At 38.6% G+C, this 26,315-nt stretch overlaps 1 protein-coding gene across 1 annotated transcript in view; it reads left to right on the top strand.

Annotated features, from left to right (window-relative positions):
- Window positions 1-10,124: 10,124 nt before the first annotated feature.
- Window positions 10,125-26,315, top strand: part of LOC150087163 (mediator of RNA polymerase II transcription subunit 22-like) — a 32,024-nt gene continuing 15,833 nt past the window's right edge. Inside the window, exons 1-2 of the mRNA XM_090371862.1 lie at window positions 10,125-10,580; window positions 25,750-25,979. Coding sequence (XP_090227988.1) covers window positions 25,770-25,979 — 210 coding nt within the window. The 5' untranslated portion in view covers window positions 10,125-10,580; window positions 25,750-25,769. The remainder of the gene's footprint in view (window positions 10,581-25,749; window positions 25,980-26,315) is intronic.

Raw genomic sequence — 26,315 nt, 5'->3', positions numbered from 1 at the left:
GAGCAGGTCCCGTTCCGTGTGCATGTCCTGCAGGACCTGTGCGTTGGTTATCTTGGCTGTCCACGGAATTTTCAGCATTCTTTGGTAGAGCCACATTTCGAAGGCCTGGAGCTTTTTTGTAGTGGCTGATGTTAGAGTCCAGGTTTCTACACCGTAGAGCAGTATTGGCCAGATGTAGCATTTCAATGTGCGTAATTTGAGCATGATGTTCAAGCTTCTGTCGGTGAGGAGGGTTCTCCATTTGGTGAATGCCTGCCTGGCTTGTTCAATTCTGCTTTTGATTTCGGCCTCATGGTTCAGCTGGCCATCAATGAGTACTCCGAGATACTTGAAGCGGTGTATTTGCTCTAATGTTTCGTTGTTTAGTTTCATCGTGATTTTGCTTGCAGTCCTGCTGACCTTCATCACCTTTGTTTTCTTTTTGTTGATTCGTAGCCCCCATGCTTGGCTTTCTATGTCCACTTCGTTCAAGATGGTCTGTAAATCTTGTTCTGAATCCGCTATTAGTGCTGTGTCATCGGCATATCTTAAGTTATTGATGTAGTGTCCGTTAACGTTTATGCCGATGTTCTTGTCAGCCAGTGTTTGGTCGAAGATCATTTCCGAATAGATGTTAAAAAGAATGGGAGATAATGGACAGCCTTGCCGGACGCCTTTTTTTATTGGAATTGGGTCTGTCAGATCGTTGTCATAGCGAAGCCGGGCTGTTTGATTCCAGTAGAGAGTTGTAATAAAGTTGATATCATTGTTTTCAAGCCCAAGTTTTCTCAGTCGGTCAATTAGGCGGTCGTGGTCTACTGAATCGAAGGCTTTCTCGTAGTCAATAAAACATATATACACGTCTTTTTGATGTTCATAGCACCTTTGTAGCAATATTTGTAAACAGAAAATTGCTTCTCTGGTGCCTAGTCCCCTGCAGAATCCGAACTGTGTGTTTCCTAGTGCACTTTCGCACTTACATCTTATCCTTTGCTGAATCACCTTGAGGAAGACTTTTAGCACCTGGCTCATTAGACTGATCAGCCTGAAGTCTTCGCATTTCCGGCTGGTAGCCTTTTTTGGTAGGGCCACAAAGATGGATTGGAGCCATTCGGATGGAATGTCGTTGTTGTTGTAGATTTGATTGAACCATTTCGTTAGTTGTTGGATGTTGCTGTAGTCTAGTTGTTTCAGCAGTTCCATATGAATCTGATCAGGTCCACAGGCCTTGCCTGGCTTTGTTATTCGGATGGCATGTTCCACTTCAGATGTTAATATGTGGAGATTGTCTTCCTGTGTTTGTTGTTGCGTTTCTGCCGGTTTTCTGTTGGTGCCGAACAGATTGTATATATATAGCTCTTCCAGGTGTCGAGTTTGGCTTGTTTGCTTAGTATAGGTTGATTGTTGTCCGTATATAAACTTGGGATAGGAGCCGGTTTGTAGATGTTTCCAGCTTCTTTAAGCTTCTTGTGCAGGTTATAGTTGTCATTTTTCTTGATTAGGTCTTCGATTTCTGCACACTGATCTTCCATCCATTTTTCCTTCGCCTTCCGGATTTCCTGTTTGATCTTTTGTTGTATTTCCTGTTTGATCTTTGGATACTCTTCACCTTTCCAATCAATTTCTTACTTCTGTTACCCTGCTGGTACTGGTTCAACTGATCTATCTTGACTCTTAATTCTTCTATCTTCTGCTGAAGTCTTCTTTCCCAAGCTGGCAGTTCCTTCTGTTTTCGGTTCTTCTGCTGCTGATCTCTCGTTTCTTTTCCATTAATCCTGGTAGCTGCTCTCGCAGCACAGTATACGGCTGTGTGGATAGTCTCCAGCGTTGCACCATTGTTGTCAAGGTAATGTGGCATTATTTGCCGATTCAGGTGGTCTGTTACTCTCCACAGGATTTTCTTTGTCCTCTGCTTAGGTATCACATGGGTTCTTGTGGGGTCCATTCCTTCGAATTCTGTTAGGGCCTTCTTCCACTCGTCTTCTATTCTGATTATCATGACTTCGTCTCTTTCCACTTCAGCTCCTCTGGGTTGTATTTCTTCTTGCTGTTCCTCCTCTTGTTCCATGGTATGCTGTTCCTCTGGTTCCATATTGACCATATTCTTTGTGCTTTGTAGCTGATCGTCACATCCTGCTTGATTTTTTCCAAGATGGCAGGAGCTATTAGGTTCTTCGTGACGATGGTCCTTCATTGGTCTGCTAATCGCTGTTTGGTGACCTGAATATCCGGGTATCGTTCCAACCACTTGGTATGTAGTCGCGACCTGTACATTGTCATATTGGTCTCTAGCCTCGTTCTTTCATAGTATGCTCGCTTGATATACGTATTCATTTCAATGATCCACTTCATTCGTTGGCGTTTTCTTCCTTCCTGGGTCGTCACTAGTGCAGTTGCGCAGGAAGTGCTTCCAGTTGGTGGGGCTGGATGGTCTTGCCCTTCTCTTGTGGTAGCCATACGGGGTACATCGCCACTTGCTCCACTGTCTTGTTCGGGAGTCTCTCTCCAACTTTTCGAACCGACCCCTCTGCCTAAGGCCTGAACGCGAGTGACTTTATCCTGCGCCACACTCGATGCAGTATGAATAATATTTCTCTGCAACATCATCGATCTATGGAGGTGGACTTGTTTAGCTTCGGCTCATGTCCAATGGTTTATTTATTTATTTAGTTCTTCTGGGTGACATCAGATGGCGCCACTATCTGCCTCACCCGTCACTCCGACCTTGGGGACGGAGTGATGAGGCAGATAGTCCAAAGTTACCCCATTGGACCGATATAAGTCCAATGGGGGTAACTTTCGCGATGCTTTTTTTCCGTGGCTGAGTTAGTCGGTCTCAGGCGAAGATAGCAAGTTTTTCCCCCCAGAAACTGGGGTTTTTCGTCCAGCAAAACAGACAAATCGACCATAGAACACACCCCATTAACAGATATATGACACACAGTACGGCAGATGAATTTAATTATTCGGGTGGCCTAAAAATAATAGTTTGGTATTTTTAGTAGTAGTAGTGCCATACGATGCAAGAAAGCAAGCGTACAAAGCATCAACCAAAATAAATAATATATAAATAAAACACTCACATCACCTGTCCATCTCCTGCAATATTTTATCTAGCGCTTCCTTAAATTTATTCAAACTGCCAACTTCCACAACAGGTGGAAGTCTGTTCTAACTAGTCAACCACCCACTGGCTGAAAGCAAACCTCACAACTATCCTGTAACCGTCCTTCCTCAATTTGAATTTATGTTCCCTTATGTGTATTGTCCGAGCAAGAGGAAAAATGCTATCATCACTAAACTTGCGCAATCCGTTCGAAGTTTTAAACACCTCAATCAGATCACCTCGAAGGTGCCTATTCTTTAGATGCTGCAATTTTCAGTTAAACAGTAGGTGTTATCGGCAAGAGAGCACTTCGTTTTGTCTAACAACCACTTTCGCCATTAGTTTAGCAGCAAGTTTTATCAATGTGTTGCCTGAAAATGCGAAAGTGTTGATTGCTTGTCCATATCAAGCTTCCAAAAACGCTTTCACATTTTCATTTCCCATCATACCCCGCATTTTTTTCGACCCTTGGATATCCTTAAGCCTTTTCTAGAAGAATCCTACTGGTTTGTCATGTTATTCTTTAAATTTTTTTTTTTAATCGACTTGGCACTTGAGGTTGGATGATTTCATACTGTTTTTGGTGAGAGTCTCACAGCAAATTGCATAGTGGACTTTATTCTGACACATCACAGTCTACGAAAATCACAATTTAATCATAACTGCAGGATCTTTTTTTTCTGTATTGCCAAACTTTTTTCTTTTTTTACTGCTGTTGATAGTGCTTTATGTTTCAAGCGAAATTATTGGACGTTGACGATCCAATGTAACTGTAAAAGTATAAAAGAAGTATACCTCAATATGATACTTAGAACACTTTTGTATGATACTCTTTAGAAATTAAAACGAAAACAATTTAAAAAATTGAAAATCTTACATTACAGTAAGAAATAATTAAAAATAAATTGAACACAATTAAAAATCAATTTAACACAATTAAAAATTAAGTAAAAAATTAATTTAACGGAAAAATTCCAAAACGAGGAAGGAAAATCGATTTGCAATTTTAGGAAGGAAACTTGTTTTGCAAGTAATTGCGTTAAATTGATTTTTAATTATTTCTTACTGTCATGTAAGGTATTCGATTTTTTAAATTGTTTTCCTTTTAATTTCTGGAGAGTATCATACGGAAGTGTTCTGTATCATATTGAGGTAAACTTCTCCTATTCTTTTACAAATATTGATATCAACGTAGAACGTATTGAGCATTATAGCTCTGGTTTATACGATCCAATGTATCATATCGTTTAGTCTGCGCGTGTAGCACAGTGGTATCGTCACCGTCCTCCCAACAACTGGTGGAAAAGGCCCTGGTTCGACTCCTGTCTCTGACACGAAAAACATTTATGGGCTTTTTTCATTCCGTGGCTCAGATAGTCGGTCTCAGACATAGATAGCAAGGTTTTTCTCCCCAGAAACTGGGGTTTCTCGTCGAGCAAAACAGGTAAATCGAGCAGAGAACACGCAATTTATAGACACAATACACATGGGTATATGATTTAAATTTCAGAGTGACCCTAAAATAATAGTTTCGCTTATATCAAGTTTGTCAGTAAGCTTTAATGTGGTTCTTCTTTTATTCACTGATTTAGATTTATTAACTTTAGGAGCCATAGCGAGGAGTTGTTAATTTAAAATAACTGTAAAACAGCGGTATACATCTGGTGAGTATAGGCGTGGCACACCCAGGGTCCTGAGCTGAATATCATCATTCTTCCCTTTCTTGGTGATTCCCTTATACATTAGTAGAGGCATACGATGCAAGAAAGCAAGCTTATGCAGCATCAGCCAAAAAAAAAAAAAAAAAAAACCTCCCATTTCATCCCTTCATTCGTTCCAAATGCCTGTCCAGCTCAGCCTTAAATTTATTTAGGCTATTAGCTTCCACAACAAAAGATGGAAGCCTGTTCCGCCAATGAACTACCTGCTAGCTAAAGGCAAATTTCCGCACATCTATTCTACAACTATCTTTCATCAATTTGAAACTGTGCCCCCTCAGGTTCTTAGTCTGAGCAAGACGAAGAATCCCATCATCATTCAGCTTGCTCAACTCATTCAAGGCCTTATATACCTCAATCAGATCATCTCGCAGCTGCCTACTCTCCAGGTGCTGCAATTTGCAGAATTTAAGCCTTTCTTGGTAAGAGCACCCCTTTGTTCCCCTCACCAATCTTGTTGCCCTCCTTTGTACTCGTTCTAACAACTCTACATCCTTCCTAAAATGAGTATTCCAGAACTGTACACATTACTCTAGGTGTGGCCTGACCATTGCCTTGTATAACGGGGTTATCACCTCCCTGTCCCTGCTACCAAAATTCCTATATATTATTGACAAGACTCCATGGCCTGCCCTGGCAACCCGTCTGCCTGCTCAGCGAACTTCATATTTGGCTGCGCAATTACCCCAAGGTCTATTTCACTTTCCACTTCACTGAGTGTACTACCACCCAGTTGGTACGTTTCTCTTCGGTTATTGATACCCATATGCAGTATTTTGCATTTGTCAATGTTAAACTCCAGTTCCCACTTCTCAGCCCATTTTCCCAACTTATCTAGATCCAGTTGGAGCAGCATACTGTCATTACTGTTGTTAACAACCCTGCCAACCTTTGTACCATCTGCAAATTTAGACATTAAACCAGATATACCTTCATCAATAGCATTGAAAAATATACAAAACAACAATGGGCCCAACACAGAACCCTGAGGAATTCCACTGACATTTGTCCGCGAAGATCAATGTCCATTGATTACCACTCTCTGTTGTCTCCCACTCAACCATCACTTTATCCATTGTAGCAGCTTACACTTGATGCCATACCTCTCCAATTTGTACAGCAGTCTTTCGTGTGCAACAGTATCAAAAGCTTTCCTGAAATCCAAGTACATGATATCAAAATTATTTTTTGGCATTCAGTTCCTTTGTGACCACATCATAGTAAGCAATTAAATTGGTCAGACAAGGCCTCCCTTTGAAAAAAACCCATTCTGTGTCTTAACTATTATTGCATTCTTGTCTAGATGATCCTGCAATGCTTCTTTAACCAGTGATTCCATTATTTTCCCCAGAACAGAAGTTAAACTAACTGTTCTGTAATTAATCGTGTCATCCTTAGATCCCCCTTTGTGAATTGGGGAAACATTTGCACATCTCAAGTCCCTGCGGACTTCCCCTGTGTCCAAGGATGCATTCATAATTATGGCTAAGGGTTTGCTGACTTACTTTGCTGCCTCCTTTAATATAACTGGATAGATCCCATCCACCCCAGGTGCCTTCCTTAAGTTTAACTTCAACAATTTCTCCTCCACTTTGCTCTCAGTTATTACAAAATCACTTAGCTCCATGTTAGCGTTTGATAAACCTCTGGCACTCCCCTCATTGAATAACTCCTCATGTGTGAATGTAGATGCAAAATACTCATTTATCAGCTACCTGAGCATGATCATCAATAGTAAAACCATCTATGTTAAGTTGTCCATCTGTTTAATCCCTTTCATTTTAGAGTTTATATAAGTAAACAACTCCTTGCTGGTTTTTTTTTCTTTTTTGCATCCTTTGCCAAAGATTTCTCATAATCTGCCTTCACCTGCCTAACCTCCTTTATGACTTGATTACAGACTAGTTTATACCTGCCATAGGTTTCTGTATCGCCTGATACTTTATATGCATCCCATACATTCTTCTCTGCCACTAGCCTCATTAATTCATTTGACATCCATTTAGGCCTAAACCTTGAACAGTATTTCTTATTTGAATGAAAAGCCTAGTAGCCTCCAAAATTAAGTCCCTGAATACTTCCCATTTAGACTTCACTGTTAGTAACATCATCAGTTGATCCCACTGTACAGAATTTAAAAACTGTCTGAGACCTGTGTAGTCATCTTTGCAAAAGCAAAAGCCCTTCCCTTTAGCCTTGACAGTAGTTACATCTTTAAATAATTCCGACATCAATACATTGTGGTCACTATTGCCCTGTGGTTCCCTTATCTGCAGATTCTTAATGTATGAAGAATCACTACTGATACTCAGATCAAGAGTATTGCTCCCTCTGGTTGCCTCTCGAACATGTTGCTGTAGAAAACAGTCATCCAATAAATCCACAAAAGTCTTGCTAGTGTGCGAATGACCAATCCACAAGTTCCAGTAAATAACTGGAAAGTTAAAATCTTCCATTATAAGACATTCTGATTTACTGGCCCACTCTATTTCTTTGTACAATTGTTCATTATGCTCAACAGATTCATTAGGCCTATAACACACACCTCTTTTTTTCTTTTTCCAGTGCTTATTTCATACCAAACTGTATTGCATTGTCCTGCATTGTCCACCAACATCAATCGGATCCACGTCCTTAGATTTTATGTGTTTCTTAACTAACAGCATAACCCCTCCTCCCTTCCTATCCTGTCTATCCTTCCTATACACATTGTAATCCACAAATTCCAACTCTGCACTGCCTATATATCTGTGTGTGACACTACGTCTCTGATATCCCAACATCTGCCTTTGATGTCTTTACTACCACTTCAAGCTCATCAAATTTATTAACTATACTCCTAGCATTGGTGTACATGCAAGTATACATGCACCTGTTCCTGCTCCTAGCCACCCTAACACAGCCCATGTATTTACTTGTTCTACTATGACTCCCAGCAGTCCTGGAAATCTCCATTACCTTGCTTTCCAGTCTGCTGCCCATTCTAATAGAAGCAGTACAAGAATCACTTTTGTCTCTGCCTGAGGCCACAGTTAAACTTTTAGTCTGTGTAACCCCCACGCTAGTAGTTTTCCGACCACCTAACACTGCCTCGATAGCATCAGCAAATATTCTTGAACCCTTTCTATTTAAGTGTACCCCATCCCTGTAGAAGCAGTCTCTCCTGTCAACAAACACAACCCAGGCTGAAAAAAGTCTACCCCTTGAGCCTTGCACAATCTCTCCAGGGCCGAATTGATTGACAAGGCTCTCATCATATACTCCCTCCTATCTTGTCTTGGCAGAATTGCAGACACTTTCACATTCAGCCCTAACTCGCGACTTTTTTTCAACAGTGACCTGTACTTGTTCAGTAAATCTGCTGCTCTCTTACTCTTAATGTCATTAGTTCCAACGTGTACAACAATATCACCTTTTGTGCTCTGAAAAGATATCTGCCTACAACGTCATCAAGTTTTGCCCCTGGCAGACATACCCTGGTCCTATTTCATTTATCCTTCTTACATAGTATATTCCCCGTCTCCCTGACAATAGAGTCACCAACAATAACTAGTTCCTTTGAGACCAGCGCATTCTGCCTTGGAGATTGTTGTCTGTGTTGCCTGATGCACAGGAGTGAGCTCTGTCGTTGTGCTGGGCAGCTGAGAGCCCCTCATTATTAATTTCTTCGAGGGCATTTACCTTACACCTCAGGCTCCCATAGACGCCCATCAGAACGCTCAGTTGGCGTCTAATTTCTTGACACTCCAGACACCTAACACACACACAAAGGCTCCCCCTTAGCTAGATCGTCGTGTTTTAGAAAGATCGGCAAACATTTCACATTTCGCACATTTTTTGAGACTGTGATGCGTTGGAGAATGGCCCCCTTCGTTTCTCCCCAAAGCCACAGCACTCTGTGGCCCTGGGGAGAAATTAAATTAACAATGAAATTTAATAAGATTAATAATATTTTTGATTAATTGATAATACTATAATAAGCTAAAAGATTCCTAATACAGTGCTTCGTATTACGCTATCTAGTTTAATTTTATACCTTGCGCTATCAGTTCGAATTATATATACGTTAAGTTATTTATTATTGACTACAATATGGCGGCTGGTTCAACAATATTGGCGCCAACACCGGGAGTCGTAACTTTCAAAAATCCCTGGTTAAATTCAAAATAAGAAGCTAACGAACGCTACTAAACCTATTTAATATCAACGTAAAACACAATGTACTATGTTAAATAACGAAGAATACGTTAAAAATTAAAAAATAATTATCCCTTCACAGCAGCCAAAAATCCACCGTCCGTACTGTTCTGCGATCCCAGCGCCCTGCAAATAATAATAATAATAATAATTATGCAACAAGTAACAACCATCCCGATCATCTTGTCAATCAGTGCCAAAGACCCTACATAACAGCCTAGCAGCAATAGGTCTCCCGCGAACACCTACAAAGAATTCCAGAAAGTAGCAATCCTGAACACCAGTAGGACAGTCAGAGAGTTCCTCGACCAACAGTAACACCAGACATAACAACAACAACAACAACCACCCTGTGTACTTGGTAGCAATACCCGTCACGAGGTGGAATCGCCCTCCCCCCAGTCAGGGAGAAATAATATAAGAGCAACAACAATAATAATAATATCAGTACAGAGTTAGTCGGTCTCAGGCGTAGATAGCAAGTTTTTTTTTTTTTCCCAAGAAACTGGGGTTATTCGTCCAGCAAACAGACGAACCAACCATAGAACACACTGCACGGCAGATGAATCTAATTATTCGGGTTGTCTAAATATAATAGTTTTTTTTTTTTTTTTTTCCAAGAAGAGAAATCACTTTCAAAATGGTGAACGTAAACAAATACTGTATACAGTTTTGTATTTAAAAGATGCTCTCATTATGGCTTAGGGTTTGCTTACTTCATTTGCTGCTTCCCTTAATATAATTGGATAGATCCCATCTACCCCAAGTGCCTTTTTTATGTTTAGCTTAACAATTTCTCTTCCACTTTTCTCTCAGTTATCACAGAATCAAACTCTTGAGTTCCCTCTCAGAGTTTGAATACAGATGCAAAATACTTATTCAGTTTGTCAGAAACCTGAGTGACTTGTTTTCTTTTTTCGCCACTGCAAAACATCTGTGCTGTATGTAAACATCAGATCTCAATATGCCGTCACTTCGAATGTTCTGTTATTTGGGGTGCTGTTGTTTCGACAGTGTACTGTACTGCTGCTATCAAGCAAGCATATTGTTTTTAGAATATTAAGCACTGAAAAAATCACATGAAAAAAAACGCCCTCTGGTAACCGGTGTGCGTCGGTAAACGTGTAGAGTAGTAACCAACAGAGATGGCAGTTGAAAGGTGATGTTAAAACAGTTCCAAAGCTGTAGCGGAATATTACTTTGTAGCTGTAGTAAATATATTTACTATCTCTGTGGATTGCCCTTGCTTTAATAATTGTAACTTTTATTCTTAGCCCTTGTGGCTTTTTAATTTAACTGTGAATTATTTTGACTTAGAACGTGTAAGCGAATTGCCACTACTACGTTACTAGAGTAGTTACTGCTCTGTTCATTGTAGCGCTCCTTCACATGCGCGTTCGAGAGATTTCCCATTTTCCTTTCTGCTTTGTTGTTTACAAATACAATTACTCGAAGTCTCTGGTCAACCCAAATGCTTAGGAAATTACTGCAATATATTTAAATGTTTTTATTATTATTTTTCTCCATGCCTGTCGGAGTAGTGAGGGTATTTCAGTTTCGTCTGGAAGCTTAACCTTGAGGTAAGGTATTTTGGGCAGCTTGTATATTTTTTTTATTAAGAACCACTTTTAATAATTTTTCACATTATTAATTTGAAAGACTAATTTAGATTGTATTCAAAATAATAAAATTAAAACTCGGCAGATAGGTGTTGGAAACTGTTGTTCCAACCAGGAGGTGAGGAAAAAAAGTAACCTATGATGATTCCGTGTATTACGTATCATCATAACTAGATAAGATGATGATGCGTTGAATCGTGAGTTTAGCGTAGCACACACGGTCCCTGATTAGTGTATATTGTGCAACTGAATCTGGCGCCTCCGTATCCAGGTGGGAAGGAGCAGCAGTGCGTAGCACACGCTTCTTGATTAGACCGGGGTTCGAGCCCGTCACCACCAAATACGGAGGATGCGGAAAGGTCAGGGAATGACCACCGCATATCCCGAAGCAGTATGTGTGAATAATTATTTTGCATACAGATGCAAAATACTTATTCAGTTTATCAGCAACCTGAGCAGGATGGACTCTTAACAGTTAAACTGTCATCACCAAGTGGATCAATGTGATTAAATCCCTTCCTTCTAGCGTTAATATAATTAAAGTATCTGCTGATTTTCTTTGCAATCTTTGCCAGAAACTTCTTGTTATCTGCCTTAACTTGCTTAACCATATTTGCGACATGATTACAGAGTAGTTTATATCTATCGTAGGCTTCTGTGCCACCTGATAATTTATATGCATCCCATTCATTTTTCCTTTCTGCCACAAGTTTTATCAGTTCATTTGACATCCATTTATGTCTAATCCATGAATAGTATTTCTTAGTTAGTGTGAAAAGTCTACAATTACTTCCCTGAATGCTTGTCATTTTTTTAATATTAGTAACATCATCAGTTTTTCCTACTGCATAGAATTTAAAATCTATTTAATTCTCAAAAAAGGTTTTGGTAAAGGGAAGCGGTTTTGAAAGCAAAACCTCTTCCCTTTACCCTTGGCAGTAGTTATATCATTAAGTAAATTGCATATCATTTTTTTTGATCATGCCACCCAGTGGATCTCTTACCTTCAGATTCTTAATGCACGAAGAATTGCTGCTGATAACCAGATCAACAGTATAGCTTCCTCTTGTTGCCTCTCTAACAATGCTGTATAAAACGGTCATCCAATAAATCCACAAAAGTCTTGCCAGTGTGTGAGTGAGTGAGTGACCAACCCACAAGTTTCAGTCAATAACTGGAAAGTTAATCCATTCAATATCTTATTTTTTTATGTGAAATTGATATTTTTTATATTACTTTGTAACTAGAAAAAAATAATTTGCTAAATGATACCAAAGAGAAAAGTTGTAACATTTTACTTACTTACTATCAGTTTATTAACACAAGGTTCACCCCCTGTACAGCAAGTGGGCTAGGAGGGTGTACAGAAATTTTAAAATATACATTTATGGCTACTTTGTGATAATTATTTACTTGTACACATTTATAAATTTTCAATTTAGAACCTTATCATCAGTTCATAGTTGTTTAAATTTGATAGCATGTTGAACGTATTGCGCATCATAGCAGAGCTATGATGCTCAATACGTTTTATGTTGATATCAATATTTGTAGAAAAATAAGAGAAATTTACCTCAATATGATATGTAGAGCACTTCCGTATGATACTCTACAGAAATTAAAACGAATAAAAGATTAATGCAAAATGATTATGGTAAAAACTAAATTGAAAATAATTTAAAAATTAATTAAAAATTAATAAAAAATTAATTAACGTAAATTTTTAAAAACGATTTTCCTTCCTCAACAAGAGTTTAAAATATGAATTTGATAGTATATAACAGAGTTATGGTACTCAATACATTCTACGTTCATATCAATATTTATTATTATTAATATTATTATTAACCATATGGTGCAAGGAAGCTTGAGGCTTATGCTTCACCAGCCAAAAAAGAAAAAAAAATTCTGAATTACCCTGAGAGAGAGAGAGAGAGAGAGAGAGAGAGAGAGAGAGAGTCAGAAGTAGAAGGGAATCACCCCAAAAAAGAGAATAATGATGATATCCAGCTCAGGACCCTGTGTGCGCCAAGCCCATACTCACCAGATGTGAGCCCCTTTTGCAGAGGAATAAGAGAAATTTACCTCAATATGATACATAAAATACTTCCGTATGATACACTCCAGAAATTAGAGGAAGAAAAATCATTTTTCAAAATCTACATTAATTTTTTATTCATTTTTTAATTGTTTTTTTGAATTTTTAATTAATTTTTGAATTGTTTAAAACTTCATGTTATGTGATACAAGTATTAGTTTCGTAAAATAAATACAAAAAAAAGCATATAATAATATACAATAATAAGGCTATCCACACAGCTGTGTATTGTGCTGCAGTAGCAGCTATGAGGATTAATGGAAGAGAAACAAGAGACCAGCAGCAGAAGAACCGAAAACAGAGGGAAGCACCAGTTTGGAAAGAAGATAGAAGAATTAAGAGTCAAGATAAGCCAATTGACCGAGTAACAACGGGGCAATAGGACTAAGAAATTTATTGGAAAAGTGATGAGCATCCTCTAGAGAGACAGCGTCCACAGAAAACATGAGACAAAAAAACCAGAGAATAGGAGAGTACTTGGACACATTGAAACAGAACCTCCTTGCACTCAGCAAAAGACTATGCTGATACAAAGAGAGCTCGAAGAGGAAAATAAACAACTGAATCTTTGATGAGGACCAAAGAGGCTTCTACAGGAGTCTCAGAGAAGATGGGAAAGAAGGGAACGGACCACCCGAGCAGAAGGCAATTGAGGAGTTCTGGGGAAACATATGGAGCAGGGAAGTAAGACATAATAGCCAAGCCCCCTGGATAGAACTAGAATGCAAGAATAGGATGTACAAGAAATGAGAGGGTGGGATATTCGGGAAGAAGTAAAACAGAACTCTCGCAACTGGTGAACTCCAGGAATAGATAACTTCCACAACTGCTGGCAAGAAGCTCACTTACACACACAAGCACCTGGTAGAGCAGTACATCCGAATGGTAAGGCACCCAGAGACAATCCCGAAGTTTCTCACTCAAGGAATCGCATATCTGAAGCCTAAAGACAAAGATACAAGAAACCTGGCGAAATATAGGCCACTCACCTGCTTTCCAACAATGTACAAGATCCTGACCAGCTGCATAAACAGAAAGATATCAGACCACTTGGAGAGCCAGAACATAATGGCCGAACAGCAGAAAGGATGCAAGTGGCCGAGCAAAGAATGCAAGGAGCAATTAACCATAGATGCTGCGGTTATGGAGCAAGCCTACAAGAAGCATCGCAACATATACGCAGCCTACATCACTTACCGCAAGGCCTTCGACTCCATGCCTCATAGCTGTCTAATAGAGCTGCTGAACATTACAAAGTTAATTCGATAGTGACAAACTTCCTAGGAGAAACAATGCCGAAATGGAGTAACGCCATTAAGGTGGAAAACATCACAACCTGGCCGATCCCCACCGGGAGAGGAATCTTTCAGGGAGCCCTAAGCCCATTGTGGTTCTGTCTAGCACTTAACTCACTATCCACCATGCTCAACAGTAGCAAGTACGGATATAACTTCAAAGAAGGAAGAACCTGTACACCCTCACCCACCTGATGTACATGGATGACATCAAGTTCTACCCGGGAACCGAGAAGCACCTCCAGCAACTACTCCAGATCACCGAAGAATTCAGCAATGATATTAGAATGGAATTTGGTCTAGACAAATGCAAGACCCACGGATTGCACCAGGGAAAATTAGTCAACCGAAACTACCAACTGCAGACTGGTAAAGAGATCGAAGCCATTGCAGAGAAAGCGGCGTACAAATACTTTGGGATGATGCAGGCTCAGCAGTTACAGTACAAGGAAATTAAGGCCTGCCTGACTGAAACATACGATCACTCATCGGTGAAGACAGGAGATTAGAGCTGGAAAAGGAATTAGAAAATGTGAATTGGAATATCATCGGTTTGGCTGAAACAAGAAGAAGAAATGAATCACTTATAAGTTTATCAAGTGGAAATCTGCTGTACACCAATGGAAACAGTGAAAGGAGTGAAGGTGGAGTTGGGTTTCTGGTCCATAAAGATTTTAAAAACAACATTTTGGAATTCAAAAGTGCATCACCAAGGGTGTCAAGACTAATACTCAAGATTTCTAAGAGGTACAAGCTAAAGATTATAATGATTTATGCACCAACATCGAGCCATGATGATGAAGAGGTTGAAGAAATGTACACTGAAATTGAGAGTCTTCTAGATGAGCAGAAAACCCACTACACTATTATTATGGGGGACTTCAATGCTAAGGTTGGGAAAAGGCAAAACAGCGCAGAAAGAGGAACTATAGGAAATTTTGGAATTGGTGAAAGATTTGTGGAATTTGCAGAATCTCAAGGGCTGTCAGTAATGAACACTTTTTTCAAGAAAAGGGTGAACAGAAAGTGGACATGGAAGAGTCCAAATGGATTAACAACTAATGAAATCGACTTCATCCTCACTAACAGAAGATATATTGTGAATGATGTTACCGTCCTGAATAAGGTAAATGTTGGAAGTGATCACAGAATGGTAAGATGTACACTTGGTATAGATGTAGGAAAGGAAAAAACTGACTCGAGTAAATAATACAAAGGTCTTTGAGATAACAGAGGAGGAGAAAAAGCAGTATGTACTGGAACTTAAGAACAAGTTTGAGCTTCTGCAGACTGTTCAGGACCAAGATATCGACGAGGAATATTACAACTTTTTGAAAGTGATAAAGCCCAAGAAACCTATAGGGAAGCAGAAATCCAAAGAAGAAAAAAAAATAAGTCAAGAAACACTTGTCATGATGAATCGAAGACGACAAATGAAGATCAAGAAAAACACTGACAGGGAGAAAATTGAGTATATTGAGTTATGCAAAGCCATTAGAAAGAGACTCCGAGAGGACATAAGAAGATTTAACACAAGAAAAGTAGAACAAGCATTAAGGGAAAACAAAGGATTTAAATCAGCAGCCACGAGCAGTAATACAGAAAGACAAATGATACTGAAACTGAAGAATAGCGATGGTGTACTTATAAACAGCAGAGAAGGCATAATTCAAATAGCAGAAGACTACTATAGAGAATTATACAAGGAGCGAGGGAATGATACCAGCAGATGGGGAAGATGGATTGCAAAGTAGCAACACATACAACATACCCGATATTCTTCCTGATGAGGTAGAACATGCATTGAAGAAATTGAAGAATTGGAAATCCCCGGGGGAAGATGAAGTTACTGTAGAGTTGTTAAAATTGGGAGGAAGAGACATAACACAAAAACTGGCAAGGCTCTTCACAAAGTGCATTAGAAAAGGTGTGACGCCTAAGCAGTGGAATAATGCAATCATAGTTTTGCTGCATAAGAAAGGAGATAAATCAGAAATTGGAAATTATAGACCAATTAGCTTGTTATCTCACATCTACAAGTTGTTCACAAGGGTCATTACTAACAGATTAGAAAGAATACTTGATGAGAATCAACTGAAAGAGCAAGCTGGCTTTAGGACAGGATTCTCAACTATGGATCACCTTCACGTAATATCACAGCTAATGGAGAAAGCAAATGAATATAAAACACCATTATGCCTGGCATTTGTGGATTATGAAAAGGCATTTGACTCCATACAGCATAACGCAAAGTTTCGGGCACTGGAAAGACAAGGCATAGATACCCCATATATTATGATTTTGAAGAAAATATATGAGAGTGCTACCTTCTTTATTAGACTAGACAAAGACAGTAGCAAATTTAAAATCGAGAAAGGAGTTCGACAAGGAGACGCAATATCTCCGAAGCTGTTTACTGCTGCCCTTGATGAAGCTTTCAGAAGATTAGACTGGTTGCAGAAAGGAGTCAATGTGAACCTAGAGTACCTAAACCATTTACGATTTGCAGATGGCATTGTGGTCATAAGCCATGATCCCAAAGAATTAGAGGAAAATCTTAATCAGTTATGCACAGCTAGTAAGGATTTTGGACTAAAGATGAATATGGCTAAAACAAAAGTAATGATGAACAAGTATGCCACGGAAAGGGAAATAATGATTGAAGGAGCAGTAATTGAAAAGGTGGAGTCATATACTTATCTGGGACAAGTTATTAGCTGTAATAATGATAAATGGCTGGAAGTCAAGAGAAGAATAAATTTTGGATGGATAGCATTGAGGAAATATAGTCACATACTGAAGAGCAATATCCCAGTTTGTCTGAAACGTAAAATAATGAATCAATGTATACTCCCCACCATGACTTATGGAAGTGAAACTTGGGCACTCACCAAAAGAATGGAAGAGAAGCCGAGAACTACACGGAAGAATGGAACGAATTATATTGGGAATCAGACTGTTAGATAAGAAGAGAAACACATGGATTAGGCAGTAAACTCAAGTAAAAGACATTCTTATCAAAACTAAAGAACTAAAATGGTCTTGGGCAGGACACATAGCTCGAAGACATGATGACAGATGGACTAAGAAAATAACAGAATGGTACCCAAGAGGAGCTAGAAGAAAACCTGGAAGACAAAGGCGGAGATGGATAGATGAAATTCATGAGTTTTTGGGTAGTAAATGGATGGCCAGTGCTCAAAACAGAAGGAACTGGAAAGTTGCTGGAGAGGCCTTCATCCTGCAGTGGATTGAAAATGGCTGATGATGATGATGATGATGACTGAAAAATACCATCAGAGACTCAGAAGCCTGCTGAAAGCAAAGCTGAACGCAGTGAACACAGTTAAAGCCATAAACACCTATGTAGTCCCAGTGCTAACATACTCCTTCGGGGTCATAGATTGAACTTGCACTGAGCTAGAGGATATCATGAGAAAGACAAGGACAGTGATGACCAAGAGCCACCAACACCACCTGAAATCTGCCTTGGAGAGACTGACAATTGCCTGGAAAGAAGGAGGAAGGGGCCTGATAGACCTCATTGAGCAACAGAAGACAGCGATAGTTAACCTGAAGGATTACTTTCAGAAACATACAGCAGCACTCCAGCAGGCCATAAGAAAGATAGACAAGCGATATACCCCACTCAATCTAAGCAAGTTCTCCCCACCAACCAGGAGGTACAAATGAAGGTAGAAACGTGGGCAGAGAAGACACTACAGCGATCTCCATCAAGATCACATAGATAAAATAGCTTCCAATGCATGGCTCACGAGCGGGACACTCTTCCCCGAGACCGAAGGATTAATGCTTACCATCCAAGACCAGGTAATCAACACCAGAAACTATAGAAAATACATTGCCAAGGAGCCTGGCATGTCTGATAACACATGTCGACAATGCCACCTGGTCTCAGAAACGATCCAACACATCACCACAGGGTGCAATGTGATCACCCAGACTGAGTACACTCATAGACATGAGTAGTTAGCCAGGATAATACATCAGAAGTTAGCAAGGAAATACCAGCTGATCAAAGAAAGTGTACCGTACTACAAGTATGAACCCCAGGCAGTACTAGAGACTCCAACCCACAGGCTATACTGGGACCGCATCATAATAACAGACAGGACTATCCTGCACAACAGACCGGACATAACCCTTGTGGACAAGAAGTAAAAGGCTACCTGTCTGATTGACATAACAGTACCCAACACTGGCAACCTGCAGAAAACCCATGGGGAAAAAATCAGGTAGTACACTAACCTAAGGCAGGAGATCAAAGAGATGTGGCATATGCAAGTAACGACCATACCAATCATCGTGTCAACCACATGTGTGCCAAAGACCCTACATAACAGCCTAGCAGCAATAGGTCTCCCAGCGAACACCTACAAGGAACTCCAGAAAGTCGCAATCCTGAACACCTGTAGGGCAGTCAGAGAGTTCCTCAACCAACAGTAACACCAGACATGACAACAACAACCACCCTGTGTATTTGGTAGCAATACCCGTCACATCGTGGAATCCCCAATCAGGAAGAAATAATATGAGTAGTAATAATAATTTTCCTCTTATCCCTGACCTTAGGAAATCAGCACATGGTCAACTCAGGTAAGTGGCATGTAACAGAATTACATATCATCCACACTGAGAGTGGTTGTGTGCAACCATTTTTACCCTAAACACTGAAAGAAAAACTAGAAGTAAAAACCACCACCTCTCATCACCTAAGAGGGTGATGGGCAACCTTTTTGGCATGGGGCCAATTCAAGAGGAAGAAAAAAGTTTTTTGGGGGTATTAGATAAAGTATTTAAGTGGAGAGGTGAACATGATGAATTAATAAGAGAATATACCCAACTCCATGACATAAAATGGCCTCAACAATGCTTCCAAATCCAAGGATACTCTCATGATTATTGCAGTGTTTGCTTACCTTTTTGCTGCTTCCTCTGATGTAACTGGATAGATTTCCACAGTCTTAGGTGCCTTATTTACTTTTAGCTTCAGAAAATTTCCCTTCTGCTTTCTTCTCTGCCACAACAAAATTATTTAGCTCCTAGTTCCCACCCTAAAAACATCTTCACTCAGGAATGTAGATGGAAAATATTTGATTTGTCAGCAACCCGAACAGAATCATCAGTAGTTATGCCATTCATAATTAGTGGGCCAATTTTGCATGTCTCTTTCCTTCTAGTGTTAACAAACAAAGAATTCTTGCTACTTTTCTTTATGTTCCTAGCCAAGGAGTTCTCTGTTTTAGCTTGCCTAACCCCTTTAATAATTTAATTCCAAACTAGTTTGTTATTAATGTGGGTTTCCATTTCACCTGCTAATTATTATTATTGTGAGTAGTAGAATATGATGCAAGAAAGGAAGCTTATAAAACTTCAGCAAAAAAATAAAATCCTCACAGCACCTGTCCATCTGCTCCAATAACACTGGTCAACAGCTAAAATATTTCAGTAATAAAATTAGTCAATTTCAACTAATATTAATGTGCTAAATACGAATATCACAATTAAAATGGATTATTAGCTCTAATTTTGATGATACTGTATCAGCATGTTTTTGCTTGATTTTTGGGGAAATTTGGTCTCGAGATACAGTTTGTGTGGAAACACTGCAGCCATTTTGCTGTCACTATTTCCTGTCTAGATGCATCAGTCAGTCGGAGCCTGGCTGAGTCTGTACTACACTTGTTGTTTTCAGCTGAACAGAAACTTAATTTAGCATGCCACATAATAGGGCCAATAATTTTTATGTTTGTGGTGAAGTGACATTTGTATCACAGAAGCATGCCATTAATCCAATAATTAAAAAAAAAAAAAAAGCATACAACTGTTATTTTGGCTGCAAGATTGGCAAGACAAAAACTGGGTAGCTCATATTGCTGTAATACTTGTGCTTCTAATCTCTGTAGCTATTAAATCATAAAGGCCACTCGATGCCTTTTGTCGTGCCTGTGTCAATTCAAAAATCAATATATTAAATCTTTTGCTGAGCAAAGCAATACGAGATCAATTTTGCTACTACAGCATGCTATCTATATAATCAAACTTTCACATTAACAGAACTTAAATAGTCCTTGCATAACTCTTCTAGCAATGCTGCAGGCCCTTATAGCATCTGCTACATCATACTGCAACATATCAATGATTTTTTTTTTTTTTTTTGATTTGGTAGTTGTTGGCGCATCGGCTTCTGTGGCCATATTGCACCTCCCAAGGTTTTTGCAGTACTTTGATCCAAGCCCGAGGCGGGAATCGAACCCGCGACCTTTGGGTTGCCGGGCAGGTACTTTACCCACTCGGCTAGCCCGGTCGGCACATATCAATGAGACAACATCTTAACTGCCTATTGATCTTTTACAATTCTATCTTTAGAAAAAATGCATATCCCAATTCTTGTAATTCGATTGTGTTAGCCTTCCAAATTCAGGGAAAACCCTTCCTTGCCAAATAATTACAGACCAATCTCCCTTACCAGCCCTTTAGGAAAGGTGCTAAAAAGGATGGTACATCGTACACATATTGATTTTGGTTGACCATCAATACTGCTTTTTGAAATAACAAATCCCCCTTAGATGTGCATACCAGAGCTGAAGCTAACATCTGCAACACATTTGTTAAGAGACAGCATTTGATGATGGTATCACTAGATATTGAAAAAGCCTTTGACACCATATCAGGGCGCTCTGGTCGCAGAAGAGAACAAGTCGGTGGATTTTTGGCTGCTGTAAAGGGATAAGTATTTTAAATTTTTACTGTATTCTTCATTAATTAACATACTACATTGTGTTTTACAGAGATATTAAATAGATTTAGTAGCATTCGTTAGCTTCTTGTTTTGAATTTAACCAGTGATTTTTGGAAGTTACGACACCCGGTGTTGGTGCCAATATTGTTGAACTAGTCAATAAGAAATAGCCAGGGGCACATTATCCAATAGGCAAAAAAGACAGAAAGGCAGATAGGGCCCTAGGAAGATGTTTTTTTTTTTTTTTTTTTGCCTCTTAAAACTTAAAAAGACTGCCTTGTATGGAACCAGCGCCCCTGATAGCTTTACGCTTAAGGTGTCGACACGTGGAATGCAGGTGACTGCTTATCTGGAACTAGTAGTGAAATGCAGCTAAAGCTTCTCATAGACTATGATAATAATTGAAACTGGAATAGAAAAATATTTTTGCGAACAAATATAAATTTGTTAATATTATTACTATATTTTATACCACGTGAAATTAATAATATACTTTATTAAGCATAAAGGTGACGTTTCAGGCATCTTGTTGAATGGTCTGATGATGGGTATTGGCAAGATGCCTGAAACGTCACTTAATGTATAGTGGTTTATGCAATTGTTTAATAAACTATATTATTAATTTCACATGGTATATGAGTGGTATTAAATATAGTAATAATCTTAATAAATCGTTCACCTGCAAAAATATTTTTCCCTTCCACTTTCAATTATTTCAGTGCGCATTCCAATGAACATTTTATCAAAATGTTCTGCGATGGGCATTAGTAAACCAGCCACTCTTTTCTCCATAATTATTTATCTCTTGATAAGTTTTCACCTGAAAATTACTGGACACCCGCTGAATTGCAGGTGGGCTTGATTGGCAATTTAGTGGTCAATTTTAGTTTACCCAAGAGCTAAAGGGATTAATGTTCTGCAATTCATTGGCACCCATAAACCTACCAAATCACATACAGAGAAGTTGCACTTGTCAACTGTTTTCTGTGTTCATACCGAGAAGTTGCACTGGTCACTTGTTTCTATGTGTTCATAGCCTGTGAGAAGCTTTAGCTGCATGTTTGCTGCTAGTTCCAGGTAAGCGGTCACGTGTGAACACCCTAAGTAGCAGGGAGAAGGTAGCCACAATCTTATCAACCAGTCTTGAGGTGAATGTCCAAGCAGAACTGAGTGCAGCGGAATAATTCAGCAGTTTTTAATTTTAATGCGTAATTAACTTAAAAAACGAGTGTAAGAACATTAAATATTGAATGACAGAAGAAAACAGAGCTGAACTTTTTTGATAAGATTTTACCTTAAATAGCGTATTTAATTTTGTTTTATATTAACAAATACAGCCGATACCCGATATATAGTGATAAACTCATGGCCTCCATTTGTATTTATATTCACCTTCTTTAATGTACGAAGCAATTTAAGGAGGACTAATATCAACTTTTCGTAATGTGGACAGAATTTTAAAATTATTTTTGTCAATTCCTGTTTTGAACGCATCAGCAGAATGATCATTCTCTGTGCTTAAAAGAGTTAAGAATTATATTAGAAATTCACTTTGACAAGAAAAATTAAGTAATTTGGCAATAATTTGTATTGAGAATGATATTACAAACAGGATTGATTAAAATGAGGTATTATACAATTTCTCAGCACAAAAACTCCACATAAGTATAAAAATATTTATTAGTTTAAGTGTATGTATTATTTCTGAATTATTCTTCCGGATTTGATATTTTTCTTATGTCATATAATTTGTTTTGTTGTCACAATAAAATGAAATGAAAATGTTATTTGTTTCTTCTTTATATGGGGCCCCCAAATTCCATTTTGCCTTGGGCCCCCATGAAGGTATAACGCACCCCTGGAAATAGCATACTGTATATATATCTCAAACTGATAGTGTATGATATAAAGTAAAACTAGATAGCGTAATACGAAGCACTGTATTAGGAATCTGTTAACTTATTACAGTATTATCAATTAATCAAAAATATTAATCTTTTACATCTCTATAAGGCATTAATCAGATTACAACTTGATTACAAATCTCTGGCATATGCCTCAGCCAGGATAAGCGTTTTGCAATGACTTAACACCATTCAGCACAGTGCTCTTCAGACAGCTCTTGGAGCTTTTAAGATTTTCCCAGTGCACAGTTTATATATTGAAGCTAACGAACCCCCATTATATCCTAGAAGGCAAAACCTTTATGTCTATGTGCTGCAAAGATACAAAGCTTTCCTGCTCATCCACTTTGGAACTATATCTTCGATCTTCAATGGTTTCCTTGCTATGAGGCAAATCTAGAGAGCCTCGGTCTGCAGGACTTCATCTGAAACAACAACCTTAACTGGAAATTGGATTTCAGCAGCATCCATCAGGATACTTACTTGCCTGATCTGCCATGGAGACTTATTCCTCACTGATGACTCCTTCACAATGGGGAATAGTTTGCCAGCCTATAGTTTCCAACAACTGCATGCTGTCCATACATCAGAAAATTTCCATAAATGCATAATATACACCGATGGTGCAAAATCTGACAACTATATAGACGCAGCAACCACTTTTCTTTTCTTTACAGACAGTATTTCACTACCCCTGGAATGTAGCATACTGACAGCTGAGAAGTATGCAATCCAGCTAGCCTTGATAAAAATCTGCAGTCTTTCCTTATGACCAGCCATAATTTTTACAGATTTCCTCAATGCATTATTGGCCATTCAAAATAATAAAAAAATGTTCTTGTTTATACTCCTACACGACCACCAGGTCAGTGGAGTTTACAATAAATCAATCAATACAAATATTAATCATATTTATCAGTCATGGGCTTGAACCCCAGTCCACTCAAAAAGTGTGTGCTACTACATTTGTGCTGACAACTCAGCTACATCAGGCCTCTTCACATCAGTATTGAAAGACATCGAGTCACCTTTAGCACTGTCAAGAACGCAATATAGAAATAACACTGCTGGATACCAGGACACTGTTATTCTGGGAAATTGAACAGCAGGTCAGGCAGAGAAATGAACTGACCATTTCTCTCTGCCTCCTTCCCTAGTTCCCTACATGGATTTTAAGAGCATAATTCAAAAAAGTGCACGATCTTGAATGGGCACAAATACAGCTGTTATTGAATTTTAGGAGCACTGGCAACTAAGGCCATGTTGCTCTGTCTATGTTGTCTGTAAATGGCATGTGTTCTGAGGTCAATTTTCTGTTTGCTGGACGAAAAACCTGAATTTCCGGGATATAAACCATGCTGCCTGAGACTGACTAACTCAGCCACATTGTGAAAAAGACCCATAAAAACTTTTCCCATCATCAATGGGATTCGAACTCAGATATTTTCCACCTGATGTGGGGAGGACGGTGATCCTACCAATTGCTACCCACGAGGGCTCAGAGATACGGAGAGAATAGACTTGTAAAACTCCATCAAGTTATAAATTAACTGCAAAAATGGATTTCTAGCTCCCACTGAAACAGACAAGAGGAAGTTGTATTAGCATATGTTTACACTTTGGCTATATATCTTATCCATATTCATTTACCTATGGGCAAAAGTCCTCCCCAATGCACTTCATGTAGAACCCAACTCACTGTGAAATATATGTTAATTGACTGTCCCACTTTTCAGACTCTTTCAAACCTGCAAGGCTCTCCAACGATGCAACATCTTCTAGGAAATACGGCAAATTTTACAAAACTTTTTTTCTTCCTTAGGCAGATTGAACTTTATAATGGTATTTGATTAACACATTAATGTGCTGCTAATAATCAGATTTGCAAGTGAATTACAGAGAGACACATTTAGGCCTTAGCTGCACTTGTCATTAAGCCCACCACAACAACAAGATGTACTACTTGGAATTTCAGAAAAAGCAGATTGGAATAAATACTCCACTTCTGCCCTACTCGGCAGTCAATATGTACAGCAACAGCAAATTGATGATGTAACTAATCACTTTTCTAGTTACATTTTATCTGTAGCAAAAGTCTCCATTATAAATTTTTACTCATTGACACAGTGCTTATTTGCAAGTGAGGAATTTAAAAAGTATGAATATACCAAGAGGAATTAGAGTGGAGGGGGGTCTTATATGAAAGTCTTCTGGCTATTGACAGATATTTGTTGTGATAATTTTCAGATGGAGCAGCTGAAAAAGTAACTAATAATAAGTAACTAAAGAACCAAATTGTATAGTAAACTTTGTTTACTATACAATTGTTTGTTTTATTTATTTGCTATAAATATTAAATTAAATAAAATAAACCATTTTTTAAATATCTTTTGTAAATTTGTATTTAAATCTTTAAATCTGTTTAAATTTTTTATGTTATTTAGTAGTTATAGCAAGAATTCTCTCCTTATTTTATAATGGGTTAAATAAACCTTGGCTTGCTTAATCCATTACATGCTACTTTCTTTGGCGCCTCCGTAGCCAGGTGGGCAGGAGCGGCAGTGCGTAGCACACGCTTCTTGATTAGACCGGGGTTCGAGCCCGTGACCACCAAATACGGAGGATGCGGAAAGGTCAGGGAATGACCACCACATATCCCCGGAGCAATATGGCCGTAGTTGCTAATGCTCCTAAAAACCAAATAACAACAACAGCTACTTTCTTTATTAGAAAAATTTCTCTTTCCTGCGAGGAAGGTCTTTTGGACACGATGGAAAGTTAAAAAACCTATAGGGATGGTGATATCTTGTTACAGATAGGACAGTATTTCTGATGAACTGGTCGAAAATGTAATTAAGAATAAAATGCACTTCTTTGCATAAAATAATACGGTTTTTTTCTAAAAATTGCTAAAACAATGGCCATCCAGAGGGGAGAAAAGATTTCTCCTTAGGAAAATCTTGTAATTTACTTATTGAATTGTAAATAAATAGATATATACTTGGTAGATTATAAATGTGGGTGTGATTCATTAAATTATATCAATTTCTTTTTTTCCTTTGATCCCTAGATAAGGATTAAAAAAACGTAATGTCTCAGCACAAAGTTCTATCCCAAAGCAAAGAAGCGTTGTTGAAGTCCTATAATAAAAGGTTGAAAGATGATATAAAGTCTATGGTCGATAATTTTACAGAAATTGTGAAACTTGCAAGGATTGCCCAGGATGAAGATGGGCAAGTACAGAGGCCTCTTCAAACAATGCAAGATCAATATGAGATGCACGTTAGGGCTGCAAATATTGTAGGTACTTTTAAGAAATTGCAGATCTGTTGTTTAATATTATATAAATAACCCCCCTTCCCCCCAGCATCAAATCTCCAGAAAGTTTTATTAAACTAGTCTTTGTTACAATGTGATATAAATGCAAGCTTATGCAGCATTGGCCAAAAAAACTGCATCATTTATCCCTAATCCTTTAATATTTTGTGTAATTCTTCCTTAAGTTTATTCAAACTATCCAGTTACAGAACACCAGATGGAAGTTTGTTCCGAAGATCAATTACCCTTTAGTGGAAGAAGCAAATTTTCACACATCTATCCTGCAACCATCCTTTTTCACTTTAAATTTATGTCCCC

This window comes from Mastigoproctus giganteus, chromosome 4 (assembly GCF_048544385.1).
Source record: "Mastigoproctus giganteus isolate SK-2022 chromosome 4, ASM4854438v1, whole genome shotgun sequence".
NCBI classification, from domain to species: Eukaryota; Metazoa; Arthropoda; class Arachnida; order Uropygi; family Thelyphonidae; genus Mastigoproctus; species Mastigoproctus giganteus.
The sequence above is the reverse complement of the archived record's forward strand: the minus strand, read 5'-3'. Positions and strand labels throughout refer to the sequence as shown.